At 43.0% G+C, this 14,924-nt stretch overlaps 1 protein-coding gene across 2 annotated transcripts in view; it reads left to right on the plus strand.

Moving 5' to 3' along the window:
* Nucleotides 1–14,358, plus strand: part of DCLK2 (doublecortin like kinase 2) — a 224,841-nt gene extending 210,483 nt beyond the window's left edge. For both annotated transcript variants that reach the window (XM_069105496.1, XM_069105495.1), the window contains 2 exons: nucleotides 679–795; nucleotides 7,329–14,358. In XM_069105496.1, coding sequence (XP_068961597.1) covers nucleotides 679–795; nucleotides 7,329–7,559 — 348 coding nt within the window. In that variant the 3' untranslated portion in view covers nucleotides 7,560–14,358. The remainder of the gene's footprint in view (nucleotides 1–678; nucleotides 796–7,328) is intronic.
* Nucleotides 14,359–14,924: the final 566 nt, after the last annotated feature.

A 14,924-nucleotide genomic window follows, 5' to 3' on the forward strand; every position in this document is an offset into this window, starting at 1 on the left:
CAGAGACCCCTCTGTTCTTGGTGCCTCTGGCCTATGCTCAGGATGGACAAGGAAGGTGTCGAAGGCTTTATACCATCAAAGGCTCTTAGAGGTGGAGGGCATCTTAGGCATCATCTTGTCTAGCCTTGTACACAGTATAGGAGTTCTCATTATGGTATTTGTGACTGGTGATTACCCTGTCTCTACTTAAGCATTGTCCAGTGATAGATGGAGCCCACTGACTCTTGTTGGACAGCTCTAGCTAGAAAAGTTACTATTTTTTGAACTAAAATCTGCTTCTTTGTAGTGGAAAGAATGTTGGCTTGGGAGTCGGAGGATGTGGCTTAAGATCTATGTTGCCATTGGCTGATCACTTTCCATTTCTGGCCCCCAGTTTCTTTAGCTGGAAAATGAGGTTGGACCCATTGACCTCTGGCAGCCCCTTCTAGCTCTAGAGAGCAGGATGAATCTGTGGTTTTGGCCAAAGGGGTGGAGTAGCAAAGGGTGCTTTCTGAAGGGTCATGGTCTGGTAGGAAAGAAACAGTTGGACAGAACTGCTTTCCCAGACTCAGGGCAGAGCCAGGCTCTCTTAAACTGGTGGGGTTTTAGATTTCCCAGTTAGGACAAAGACAAGTTTATCATCTGCCTTCCTCTTGGCCTTAGGAGCTGAAGAAGTCACATGTGCCTCTCTTTCCATAGGATGACGCCTCCCAGGAGAACAATATGCAAGCTGAGGTCACAGGTAAACTGAAACAGCATTTTAACAATGCCCTACCCAAACAGAACAGCACAAACACCGGCGTCTCCGTCATCATGGTGAGTGGGCCCAGCCACGCGATCTTCCACAGGCACACCATGAGCTCATCTTTTGAAGTAAATAGTGAAGGGCCTCCCCATCTGGGTAGTTCCCATGCCCACCACGCTGAGGCTAGCTAGAACATCCCTTGTCTTTGTTGTTTTACATTGTGAAGCTTGCATATCATGTGGTTGGTCCCCAAACCTAAGACTTGAGGACAGAAGTAGGCAGTGAACTATGCGAGTCCTGGGGAAAACTCACATACCGTACCGTACACTGACAAATAGTGCCCAGTGACTCTTCCCTTCTAATAACAACTACCATCCTAGCCTACACAAGGCTGTCTGGTATCCCTGGGTCTGCTCTCTTTTTCCAAGATGCTTAGACTCTAAGAAAAGGTTCCCTACCAGAGATTCTGAGCCTCATCAATCCAGAAGACAACTTGCTGGTGCATCCACAGAGATTTGGAGTTCGGAATGAAGAACAGCTTAAGTGATTTCTTGGCTTATGAAGATATAAAGTAGTACCAAAATAGGGAGAATTTCCAGCGGTTTTTTCCCCCGTGACAACCAAGAATCCAGTTACAGTGATATCAGTCTTATTGGCACTGAGTGTCCAGAAACTGGGATTCTAACATGGAGGTGATTTTCAGCCCAGAATCAGCTGTGACTGCCTGAGTTTATTTATAGCCACTTGGGCATCCCCCTAGCTGGGGCATTCTCCAGTAGCTCCTTTTCTTTCTGTGCCCCTCTTCTGAGGGTAGTGTCCAGGCAGTTTCCCTGGCCTCAACAGCCTTCTCCACCTGTTTTATCCTTCCCTGACCATTTACCCTCCTTTCCTCCCTCAGTCTTAGAGGGAAGATAGGCAAGATTGGCATTGACGTCCTCATCACGTTGAAAATGATTGGTTATTATTAATAGCACATTGTAGACTCCATGAGAACTCCGTGTCAAGGAGACTCTGGCTCATTTGTCTGCCTGTGGAGAGGCCTCCCTGCCCCCCTCCCCCAGCCTTGGACCTTGAGGGCCACTGATCTGTTTATCTGAGCCCCAGCAACATTCTTGCCTGACTCTCTCTGGTCTCGTGCCACATGCAGGTTTGTGGAAAGGTCACTTCTTCCCCCTCTCCCTCTCAGCCTCATCAGTCCTTTGAAGCTGGCCCCTTGGGTTACTCTGTTTGCTTGGCAGGCCTCCGAAGGTTCTTCTAGCTCAGAGCTAAATCACAGCAGTAGAAGCTAGGGGCTGTTTTCCTTCTGGAAAATGAAGGAGCCCTCTGACATGCCCCAGGTCTATTTGGGGATGCTGGGCCAAAAGGAAGGGAAGGTTTATCCAATCTTGGCTTTTGTGATCCTTTAGCTAAAAAGCCTGAGAAAGTAAGTGACTAGAAGGCTGTCCCAACTGCAGTTTGACAGCTTTGAAGAGAACCATCTTGGTTTTGCCGACAGCAGGAGCCCATTACCCAGTGATTCTTTTGCATTCCACTTAGAGCGTCAAGCCTTGTTGTATAATGTCAGGGGAAGGCAAAGCACTTCCATGTTTGCCCAAGTCAGGCAGATATGGGAGGAACTTGGAGAAACTGGCTTTGAAGACAGTAGTGGTGAGCCAGCACTCTAGAAATTGAATTCAAAGCCCCAAGGTAGGAGACTCTGTGTACAGGCAGAACCTTTAATCAGTGGTCTTGCTAATAGAACTAGGGGCTCAGAGCATTCCTAAGAGGCAGGTCCTTTATCAAGCTGCAGTTCACACCCTGAAAAATCCAGGGTCGTTGCGTAGTAAGCCATTCTCCATCTCAGCAACAGACACAGACAGAGATTCTGGAGGCCCGATGGCTGCTTTCTTTACAGAAAGCCTTCTTTCTGAATCAGTCTGTCTGGACCCTTCCAGATTACAGTATTCTGATCTCATGTTGATTGAAAACAGCGCTCCTGCTCTCACCAACCAGCACAGGACTTCATGGCTTTCTTTTTTGTTGCTGTTGCCTTTTTTTGGAGAGCATTTGGGGTTAAGTAACTTGCCCAAGGTTACACGGCTAGTTTTTGTGTGTGTGTGTTAAGTGTCTGAGGCTGGAACCAAACTTGGGTCCTCCTGACTCTGGGACTGGCACTTTACTCACTGTGCCACCTAGCTGCCCCTTCATGGCTAACTTTCAATCAGGGGTTACACACACACACATACTCACACTCACACTCTCTCACTCTCACACTCAGTCACACACAAAGTGTACAATCATTTAGGAGTGCTTGGGAACTCCAGGTGTTCTGGAAAAAGCTCTGTGTATCTGTGTGATTTGTAAGTCCTCATTTCCAGCTCATTGGCAGAAGCCTGTCTAACTGTGTTCCCTACACAACTCTGCACATTATTGGCATTATTAAGTCAATGCCAAATGTCACCAGTCGTGTTCAGACCAGTAGGAAGAGGGCAGAGTGGTTTGGACCCTAATAAGAGCATTACTAAGTCAATGCTGAATGATGCTGGTCCCATTTAGACTAGCAAAAGGAAGGCAGAGGAATTTGGATCCTAATGATTCTCATTCATCCTTGAAGCTCAGGTATGGAGCAAACTTATCTTTCCTCCTCCCCCCCTCCAAAAGAAACCCAGCTTAGAGGAGTATTCCATAGTGGGGAGGTGGGTGACTACTTTCCTCTGGCACAACACAGGGGCTGGGGCACAGTTGTGTGGTGGAAGTATACACTTTTTCTGTGTCCTTCCTGCTATTCTCATCACCAATTAATTAATGGAGGCTGTCTGTGTTATTCTTTTCTTGGGTTAAATTTTAAAATTCCAAGTGCAAGTACTCCACTCTGTGCTTGAAAGTTTCCAAAACTCTTTCCCCACAATGACTCTGTAGGAGACCTTTTCTCTAGTTCTAAATGAGAAAACTCCCTGAAGGGGGAAGAAACCCAGGGTTTCCCTCCAGCAGTTAAGTCTCAAGAATAGTGAAGGAGGCTGGTGCTTGCCTATTTAGGACACCATGACACAGGACTAGTTCATAAACATATCAAGGGAGACACCTTGGATGGAGATGGAACCACCATCATATTGGTCTTACAGAGATGTCCACCCTCCCTCTCAGAGTCTGGTCAATGCTCATGCCAAGAGACCCCATCAGAAGGATTGTTGCATTTGCTAACAGAGCTAATGAAAGGGACATTGACGATTTTATTTACCTTTTATTTGACAGTTTGATTTGACAGTTTGAGGGGGACTTCAGAGTTCCATTCTTTATCCTGCTGAGACTGTGGATAAACGTGAAGCAGAATCCTGGTATTAAAAATGCTACGCTTAGTAAGAGCAGTTTCTAATCCGCAGTCCTCCTTCAGTCTGCATGCTTGTCTCAGATTTCTGCCACAGTCCAGCGCTTAGCTTCTTACCGGTGTGGGTTTTTCTGGTTCTTTCGTGTCCTGACATCCTTCTGAGTTGATGAAGCATAGGCAGAGAAAATGTCATTCGTGTCATGGTATTTCTCTGGCCATGCTGCCTTCCACTAGCTGAAAACCCAGAGGGTGGAGGGGGAGGCGTTAAAATGGCTCCCACCATGAATTGCAGGCCCCCCCTCCAAATTTTTTAGGTAGACAACCCATTAGTTATGACCCACAGAAAGAGCAACATCCCAATGGCAGTTTGGGGTTTTCTGTTTTCGAATGCATTCTCTAATTAAAAAAAAAATTTTTAAAGCAGCTATTTGTAGCCATGGCCCAGGGCAAAGAAAGTCAATTTCTGAGAACAGGATTTTGAGGTCAAGAGAGGGGCCTTGGTTTCCATAAACACTGCAGCCTAGCAGGAGCTCCCCTACCCATTGGACAGTACTTTTTCCGGGTTAGAGGACTTCAGGTGGACGCCCCAGGGTGCTTGAAGCTGGGATGGGCCAAGTTTGCTTCAGGAGGCTGAGTCCCAGTCTTGGCTAAATGGAGGTGAGGCCATCCTGTGGTAGAGATGGGGAAATGCAATGAAAAGCCTAGCTCCCTGCTGCCATGTTACCAAAAGTGGTATTTTGGGTGCAGCTCTGGGGAAAGGGGTTTCCTCTGCCCAGAATCAAGTTTCTATTTAAGGGTAGGTTTGGGGGAGATATGAGGGTACACTGATCTTAAAAAAAAGAAACTGTTTGATTGGTGTTGGTTCTGTTTAAAGTAAGTCGAGTTTCTGTCCCTTGCTTCCTTCCTTCCTTTCTCCTCTTCCACCGCCTGCATTGCTTTCCTCTGACTAGGTCCAAGGCAACGGTACGTACTAACTGCAATGCTTTGTTCTGCTGCGCACATATGTGTTGGTCTAATTGACAGGAGAACAGGAGAAATGACTGGGGCTATTTCCCTCTGTTCCCTAGGATAGAGAGTGGAAGCTTGGGAAAGGGGGCTTTTTTTTTCTTTTTGGAAGGGCAGTTGGGGTTAAGTGACTTGCCCAAGTTCACAGGGCTAGTGTTAAGTGTCGGATTTGGACTCAGGTCCTCCTGACACCAGGGCCAGTGCTCTATTCATTGAGTCACCTAACCACCCCAAAAGGAGGCTTTTCTTGTCAGTTTGATTTTCCTGTAGGCCTTCTTACAGGGCCTCCATTAATGTGCACACTGTAATTGTAACAGTATTAGAACATGAGACCTGGTTTTTAATCCCATCTCTTATCTCTCTTTAGTTATGTGACTTTGGGCAAAATACTTGATTTTTCTGAACCCTTAGCTTTCTCACCTGTTAAATTTAAGGGGGTTGGAGGGTCTCTGATCTATGTTTTATATCTTCTCTGAATCTTTTCTCCCACAGATTGTTTTCCCTAAGAAATAATAGCAAGTCGTTGCTGGAAAAGACTTTAGAGAAAGATCCTCTAGCCATCTAATTTTGAGGGGGAAAAAGGCAATTGAGACCCAGAGAGATGAATTTAGCATTACGGCCTTCCAAGATTTTGCATAATTTATTCAGGTTTTATCCCTAGGTTCTGATCTATGAGAGCCTAGATTTTCAGCAGAAAATTTTTTCTTGAGTAGGTGAACCTTTTTTAAAATTAATTAATTTTAGTTTTCACCGTTCACTTCCATAAAATTTTGAGCTCCGAATTTTCCCCTCTTTCCCCTCCCCCCACCTCAAGATTGCATGCGATCTGATACAGGCTCTACATATACATTCATATTAAACATATTTTCACATTAGTTAGGCTGTAAAGAAGAATTAGAACCAGTGGGAGAAACCACAAGAAGAAAAAAAGAGAGCAAATAATATGCTTCAATCTGCATTCAGACTTCAAAGTTCTTTTTCTGGATGTGGATGGCATTTTCCACCATGAATCATTTGGAGTTGTCTTAGATCCTTGCATTGCTGAGTAGAGATAAGTCTATCAAAAAGACATTGCAAAATGTTGCTGTTACTGTGTACAATGTTCTCCTGGTTCTGTTCACTTCACTTAGCATCAGTTCATTCAAGTCTTTCCAGGTTTCTCCGAAGTCTACCTGTTCATCATCTCTTATGGAACAACAGAATTCCATTACATTCCTATTAGGGGAATCTTTTAAGAGCCATATTGCATGTGCTTGTGTAGTAGGGAGAAATCTGAGGACCAGTGGCTGTTAACAGCCAGGACTCCCCAGCCTGTCATGTGTCACTGGAGGACTGGCAAAAACACTCAGAAATAAGGGCCCAGGAGAAAGGGTAGAACAGATCTGACAGATGCCTCCTCCAGAGCCAACAGGAGTGCCTTGAGCATGCCTCAGGCAGCCTTTCTTGGGTTCACTGAGAATTCCTCAAAGCCTTATTTAGGGAACAAAAGTGCTAGCCTGATCAGGACGACCATCAGAGAACTCTGGAAAGGTTTTAAAAGAGATCAAATGATTTTATAGGGTGAGAACTGGAAGAGACATTGGAGATCACTGAGGCCAGCCCTCTTCTATTTCAGATGACAAACCTCATAGAGGAGCAATGGGGCCCAAAGTTCCCCGTTCCTTTGCCCTTCACTACCACTCTGTGGGATGGCCTGTGGTGGCAGTCCATCCCACTGGGGGGAATGCTTCCTTATTTGGTCAGTTGGCTCTAAACCAGCCCTTCACAACACTGTCTTCCTTTCTGTGATCAAGAAATCCCTTTCCTTAACTGTGGGGAAAATGAGCATCGCAGGGTTTTGAAGAGCTCTATGAATCTCCTAGGAACACCTGAAAGTAAAACAATTCTGCTTATTATTGGGGTGCTCTCAGGGGCACAGCAGTGGTGGGAGGTGCAGAGATGGAGGGAAAGGTATGTCCAGGTAGTCAGGAATTAAGTGGTGAGCTTGCACTGGGCATATGGGGATGCCAGGTTTCCCCAACTGCCCTGGCCCAAACAGAAGAAGGCAGGCCCTTTCTGCCAGCATGCCTGGTTCACTGCATGTGCCAAGGGCATTAGAGTAAAACTCTGTTGTTGTGGCCTAAGGTAGGGTGACCTTTGAGTTTCTGTTGGGAAAAAAAGTCCTGTGTCATTTCTCCTGCTCTGTTCTTGAGTCTCGTGCATGCTCCAGTGTGGTGTTTGGTATTTTAAACAACGATACTAACTGACGTGGGTGGTGGGTTTAACCTTTCTGTTCCTATGCTGTTTCCCCTACAGAACACAGCTCTAGATAAAGAGGGTCAGATTTTCTGCAGCAAGCACTGTCAAGATGCCAGCAGAGCTGGGATGGAGCAAACCTCTCCCCTTCCTTCTCCTGCCAAGGAGCCTCCCATGTCTGAGTCTGCAGACCTCCATCCCTTTGCTTCCTTGGAGACACCTACCTCCCCCAGCCCTTCTGCTGCATCCAGTGGCAAACATGCTGGGGCCTGGCGGCGCTTTCGTGACTGACACTCAGCTGGACCAACCGCAGCACATGGGGATGTTGAGAAGCCCAGTCTCTCCCCTCCCTCTTCTCTTTCCCTGTCGTGGCCTGTTTTTAAGTTTGTCACCCTGCAGAATCAGGGGCCTATTATTGGGTAGCACTATGGCTTGTGGGAAACTTTGGAGCTCTGGCATCTGCCTTGAGCATGCTGTGGGATAGACTTTGGACAAACATCTTTGGAGCTCTTTTTTAAAGCATCACATTTTCTGTTTAATGGACACTTCAACCCTCTTCCCTTATCCCTTCCCTTCAGCAGATTTTGGAACTCTCTTAAGCACTAATTAGCTACATTTAAAAAATAGAAACCCTTTGGATAGACTAAGATACTTTTATTTCTTTGAACATAAAGAACTCTGCTAGGCAGAATTTTTCTCTCAAAGAGGCAAAACCTTTTCATTTGCCTCTTAGCTCATTGGCACAGGCCAGTGCCCTGTCAGAGAGACACATCAGTGCAGAGGGACTTATTGTACAGGGTAGAAAAGGTAAGCGCCTGGGAGGGAGGAGAAATCGGGTCTTTGAACCCAACTCTCCAAAACCTGAACTTAGAGAAGTGACAGTAACAAAGAACACCAATTCGTTTCATTGCTCATGAAAACACTGGATATTTATTTGTTCAAAGATTAGGGGGAAATGGTATTTCTTTCCTATATGTTCTGAAGCTTTTGTCATGGTCTTCAAAAGTCCCATCTCCCAGGCACTATTAGGAAATGACAATTTGATATGTCAGGTTTGCCTGCCTCATGCCAGATGAGCTGGATTTGGGGTTGTTTGCCCCTCTACAAGAAGTAAACAAGGAGAAGATGGAAACTGAATTCTGTAGCTTGAAGTGGGGGCAGATGTTTTCTTCCATCATCTTGCCTCTTGTGCTGGTAGGTGCTGGAAAGCACTGAGGGACCCTGAACATCCTGCTGCCCCAGTGCCCTCGGAAGAAAGTACACAGGATGCTTCACACCCTGGATCATGTGGGAAAGGAGGCTTTTCCTTCCTTTCTCCCACTTTGCTCATCTCAGTAATGTATCTAATCCACTGATTTGGTTTACCTGCTCATCTCTCACAAGCGAGGTCTGTCTGATTCATTCTGGCTTGATGTTAAGAGTTTGCAGTGTTAACAGACCTACAGACTTTTTCTTGATGAGAAAACAATCATTGGTTGGAGGGAGGGAAGAGCCAAAATAACTTTGTTATTCTGAGGACTATAAGCCTACCATGTTATCCACACGGTCTTGGCCTGATGAAAACAAAGATAGGTCGTCTCATCTAGTAACAGGGCAGCCTCAGCTAGTCTGGTACCTTGGGTCACGAGTTCCAATACTGATTTGCTTTAGGTCATTTGCACCATCTCTTTTTCCATTTCTGTAAAAGGAAGATAAAGGCTATTTCCTCTGTGCTGAAGGGTAGTTAGTGATCCAGATAGACAGGTGTGTGGTAGGGAAAGGTGAAAAACAACCTCCCCAAACCAGCTTAGGGTTTGACATTTTTACCAAACTAACTTTTCTTATTGGAATGGGGTATGCCATAGGCATACAGTATTCTGATTTGAGCATGGCATTTGACCAAGTTTTTCATGACATCCTTTTGGTTGATGGGACGAAGTATGGCTTGGATCATAGTACTGAGAAGCAAATCCCCATGAATGGTTTGGTGCCATCCTGGCAAAGTCCATACCACGTGTCCTTGCACCTGAACTCCTTGTTACCAGTGATTTATATGAAGATATGCAAAGCCTGCTGATTAAGTCTGTGGGTAATAGGAAACTGGGTTGGATAGCAAGTGAGAGGTTTATATAGAGAGCTGCAAGGGACTTCACAGGCCATCTAGTTTAGCCCCTTCATTTTACAGATAAGAAAACCAAGCCTCATGGAGATTAAGTGATTAGCCCAAGGTCATGTGGATAGGAAGTATCAGAGATTGGATTTGAAGATGACAATCAAGCTCCAAAATAACCTTGATAGACTGGAATAATTTACAATTAAAGGTAAAATTTAATGGGGTGGGGGAGTTCATGTAATATCTTACATTTAGTTCTTTGAAAAAAAACAGAAGGAAAAGGATCTAGACTGGGTAATAGTTTGTGTCAAAAATCAAGCAGTCGTAACATGTAATATGCCAAAAAAAAACCAACCCAGTTTGAAATTTGGTTCTATCAATAGGAGTAGTTGTATATCATTCTATTGTCCTCCAGTCAGACTGTGCCTGCAGTGTTGGGCTCTGTTTTGGACACCACATTTGAATAGGGAATGTTTATGAGAATGGGGGAGGACAACCAGTCAAACCATAGCTTAGAGGAGCTGGGGATCGAAGAGAATCAAAGAGAAGTGATGTTAAGGGGAAGACATGGTATATTCAGCTTTTTGAAGTAATGTAATGTTGAAAAAAATTACATTTGTTGGGTGTGATTCCAGAGGGTAGAGGCAGATAAGTGCCCAATAGTGAGAAGAAGGCAGATTTTGGTCCAGTACAAGGAAGAACTCTTATCCCTGCTTATTGGAATTGCACAGAAGTAGAACAGTCTATGTTGGGAGGGGTAGCCTCGTACCAATGGAGGTCCTAAAGAAGAGGCTCCAGAGGGGATTACTGGAGGGGGTGGGAGCTAAATGACCTTTCAAGTCCCCTCCAACTCTTGAGATTCCAAGGCATTCAGATCTTTGAACAAACATTCACTAAACACCCTCCAGTTTGTAATCTTGCAGGTGAAGAGTTCAGAATCCAAAGATGTGGCCTTTTCATTCTTTGCTCATGCTAACACATCCTGGCATGATTTCCATGTGAGTTATTGTTTCACCAGTGTGTCAGAAGAGTCTGCCATGGCAAAGCTCTTTAGTGAGCAAATCTTGACGGCTCATCCTCACCCTTGTGGTTTCGTGTGGTTTCTAAGGAAAACAAAACTTAAGGGTGATGATAGCTGGCTAATGAAGGGTTTTAATTACTGGCAAATTTCCCCTTGGATGGAAAGCAAACCTGGGACAAGCAACTGGGGCAAAGTAGTTTTCCCATGATGTGTCTGGTCTGTCTCCTTTAAGTTAAAGGATTGAATAGCTGTTAATGGGGAAGGAAATGGCATCAGAAGCCATGAGGCAGCCATTTTTTCTTGATCTGCATCTGAGGGATGACTAACTATTGTGATAATTTGTTTTCTTTAAAGGAATAAATATGCCATTGCAAGATCTGACTTCTCACACTGTAGTCCCAGGCCACAGTGATGTGACAACATTTGCAGGTGTCGGGCATCTCCTAATTTGTGGGGTAATCTGTTCCCTCCTGGTGCAAACCACACCCTTCTTTCTGTTGCTTAGGAGAGAAGAAACACATACAACCTTTGTTGCTCCAGACGTGGGCCTGAGGGCTCTTTGTGCACTTCCCTGGAATCTCAGTGAGGCTGCGAGCTAACCCAAGGTGTTGCTAATAGTTCTGACCATGATTTTAGATACCAGGAAATCTGTCATATAATCAGTTTTAATCCTGCTGCAAGAAAAATTCAAATGCTGATTTTTTCCCCTAGTGAATCAAGAAATAGGAAAGCAGAAATGCTTTTCTCCTGTTCAAGGTACCTTTTCCCTTCTGGAGCATTCTTCTCATGCACCTGTCCCCTGTGAAGCACATACAACATGAAATGGAATAAATGCTATAAAGTGAGGTTCTATCTTTGTCATCAAGTGATGGATATGAGGATGCTATGGCCACTATTTGTTTTGTTTTTGCTTTTTTGGAGAGGGGAAAGCAGGGCAATTGGGGTTAAGTGATTTGCCCAAGGTCACACGGCTAATAAGTCTTAAGTGTCTGAGGCTGGATTTGAACTCAGGTCCTCCTGACTCCAGGGCCAGTGCTCTACTCACCGTGCCACCTAGCCACCCCCTATGGCCACTATTTGAAGAAGAGAAAGCACTGTATAGACATGGTGTGTTGTTTTTAATCTATTTAAGTAGGCTTAGTATATAAGGATATGCACATATCTCTCTTGGTGTGTTTGATATCTGTTAAGTATAGGTGGATCTGCTGTTTGGTAAATTGCACATCAGATGGGGATCCTTAATCTTTTGTGTGGTTCTTGGACCCCTTTGGCAGTGTGGCGAAACCTTTTTTACAATGTTTCTAACTGCATAAAACATGTAAGATTACAGAGGAAACAAATTAAATTGAAATATAATTTTTTTTTCCTCATCAAAGTTCATGGATCATTTCTGAAATCAATCCACGGCCCTGAGGTTAAAAATTCCTAACAGAGGCTATCCACTGATGTTGCTACTACCCCACCCCACTGGGAAATCATTAAATGCATACATCTACCATATGCATATAAATATGTCTGTACATCTACCTCTCGGTGAAGTAAAGAGGAGTGTCCTGGGTGTATACTGGAAGAAATACAGTTTCTGAATTTGTAAGGAGTCCGGATTAATCCTGGAGGACTGACTACATGATTAAAATGCAGCATATAATACAGAGGATACTTTAAACAAGAACAGCAAGAAATCTTCCACTGAATAAAAAATTACTGATGTTAGAAGAATCTATGCCAAAGTTAAAGCACAGTGGCAAAATACTGGGGAAACCTTGCAGCTTGGTAAGGAAACTGATTGCTAAAGAAAAGGAACAGCATGGTCCAAACATTCCACTCTCCTAGGGAAGGTATAGTGTTGAGAAGAAATGCAGTTTGGGCTAAAGGGCTCATCAGTGCAGACTCCCAAACCACAGACTGATAAATCAGATTCAAAATCTTGCTTGTGATACTTGTCTTGCACAATTCCTATTGTTGGAAATCAAAACAAAAAGGCGGAAAAAAAGTGGGAAGTGTCAACCAAAATTAAAAAAAATCAAAGAAATACCTCATCTAAGAAGAGAATTAGTGGATGTACTTCTGGAACAGCAGCTGTTCTTTTTTTCATTGGACCTAGAGATGGGGTGGAGGGCAGTGCTAATTATTAATGGGAGCAAAAGAGTATGGTGATTGATTTAAAAGAATAAAGGGCCATTCAACAAAGTTTATTTCTGCTAAACAGCAAAAGTATCTAGTGAAAAATCTCTACTCTGATTTCATATCCTTCTGGATAGGAACTACTTTGATTTCATAATTAAATGACTGTTTAATGAAGTAGACTGTGGTGATTCATCCTATCTTCCAACTGTACTCAATAGTATTTTTTTTTTTATTAGAAAATACAGCATTGAATAGTTTGCTGGGAAGGGCAAGGAGTGGAAGACAGTTCAAATTCAGTCTGCTATTCCATGGGGGTTTATTGTAAACATTACTTATGTGAATGAGTATCATTTGGGGTCATAATACACACAGTGTATGATCACATGGGCCCTGAATTTACAAGGTGGAAATATCATCCCTTGTTTTTTCATTGTGCCCTAGACTTGAGCTGCTTTCTCTCTAGGAGCTGGCCTGGGTGAAAGCCTTTTGACTGTCCTTATAGACATGTCTGGTATTTTTAATAAATAGGCTAATCCTTAGCATCCTCACACACTGTCTAACTTCTCTTATGTAGAGTTGGCTTGTAGTATTCATTCTTGCTATTGTTCCCAATGGAAAACAAAATCTCATTTTCCTACATGGGTCATCATGGAAGTATATTCATACCAGTCCTTGTGTACATGTCTGTTGGTTGGAGTTTCCTCTGATAGCCTAGTCTTTGAAGCCTCGTGTTTTCTCCCTGGCTGCATTTTTTAAAACAGCAGAACTTCAGGCCTGGTACAGTTACATTTAAATGAAGATAAATATCAGTAGGAAGAAAATCTTACACTTCTTGATGCCACCCATGCCTTATCAACAAGCCCTAGGTTACTGTCCCTGCAGACTCATTTCTTTAGACAGCAACCTCTTTTGTATTTCATCATAGTAAGCACCTCTACCCATATTTTTTAAAATGTTTAAATTCTTGACTGCATTTGAGGAGTTCAAAATGAATTTTTTGACATAAAGAATGGGCTGAAGTTTGATGAAATAAGCAAATGGGAAATTCTTCTAAAACATAGTTCTAAGCAGAAGTCAGTTTACAGTGATACCAGTCATGTTATTTCTTTGAAGGGTGATTTTACTTGTGTGTTAGCTTTCATAACTGTGGGACAAAGATTTGAAAAAAGAATAAAGAAACCAAGATGGCACTGATTATTAAGGCTAATCTGTTTTACCAACTATGCTTTAAGGTGCTTTATATTGTGCATTAGAAAAAAAGTTATCTGGCAGGGCTGTTTTTCTAAATATCATCATAACCACGATATGCTGAGCTAAAATAATTTTCTAGTTAATGGCAATTAGGTTATTTGAGTTTATGATATCTTTATAAAATTCCTTACTAATATTATTTTGGAAAACAAGGATGCAAATGTCCCATTTAAAGACCCTCCTAAGATTCACAAATAAGATCAGTCATTACAGGATTCATTTAGGCAAATCTGTTTCCTATAGGTTTTTGCTCATGGTTTAGCTATAGTTCCTTTAGTTCAACTGAACAAATACTTATTAAGTGCCTACTATGTGCAAAGTCCTTTTAAAAGGTAATGGTCTTTAAAAGTAGCTGCAAAGGTGGTGGAGTAGTAAAGACATCCTTTCCAATATTTCAATTACAAATTCTATTTTATTCAATACTTCATTCAAATTGTTTTCTCATTCCAAATCTTTGCTTTAGAGAATAGTTCAATGTTTAGAAAAATGAGACCTACTTCAGTAGGCAGCAAGAGAAATAGATATGGAATGTCAGTTTCCACTCAGATCACCACATACAAAGAAGTTATTTATGCAATACAGACTTACAAAACAATAAAGTCCTTTTCACAAATATGTTCACAGAATTCTGCACAGCAATCTGGTAGAAAAGTAGAATCAATTATGTAACACCAAAATAACTTATTGCTTAGTATAAATCATGGTTAATTTCCTAAGGGGATGTAGAGAAAATTTAATGACATAGTTGAACTGGATGCAAATTGGAAGTAAAAAGTGTGTTGCCAAGTGCAGCACATGAGCAGACCACTCTGTACTCTGTAATTATGGAAAGGCTTCTGTTCTAAAAGATGGGGAGGAGGAAATAGAAAAGCAGCTTGCAAACCTGGAGCTTCTGCACAGGGAGGAGGAAGAGGCTCAGACCCCTGGTCAGCCTCAGTGCTTTCACAGTCAAAACAGCAGAAGTGTGCTTTGGTACCTGCATTTAATTCCAAAATAGAAGAGATTGCTAGCCTATGGACATTTCCACCATCTTAGTTTGGTGTGCTCTAAGAGATTTCAGGTAAAAATTAGAAGTATACCACACCAGCTATATATCCAACAACAACTCTAGTCAGAGCTGATTTCTTGCTCTTGACCACACAGCAAAACAGAAACTTTAAACCCC

This window comes from Petaurus breviceps, unplaced genomic scaffold, assembly GCF_028583685.1.
Source record: "Petaurus breviceps papuanus isolate PSGF00001 unplaced genomic scaffold, PetGlider_PUasm1.0 76, whole genome shotgun sequence".
NCBI classification, from domain to species: Eukaryota; Metazoa; Chordata; class Mammalia; order Diprotodontia; family Petauridae; genus Petaurus; species Petaurus breviceps.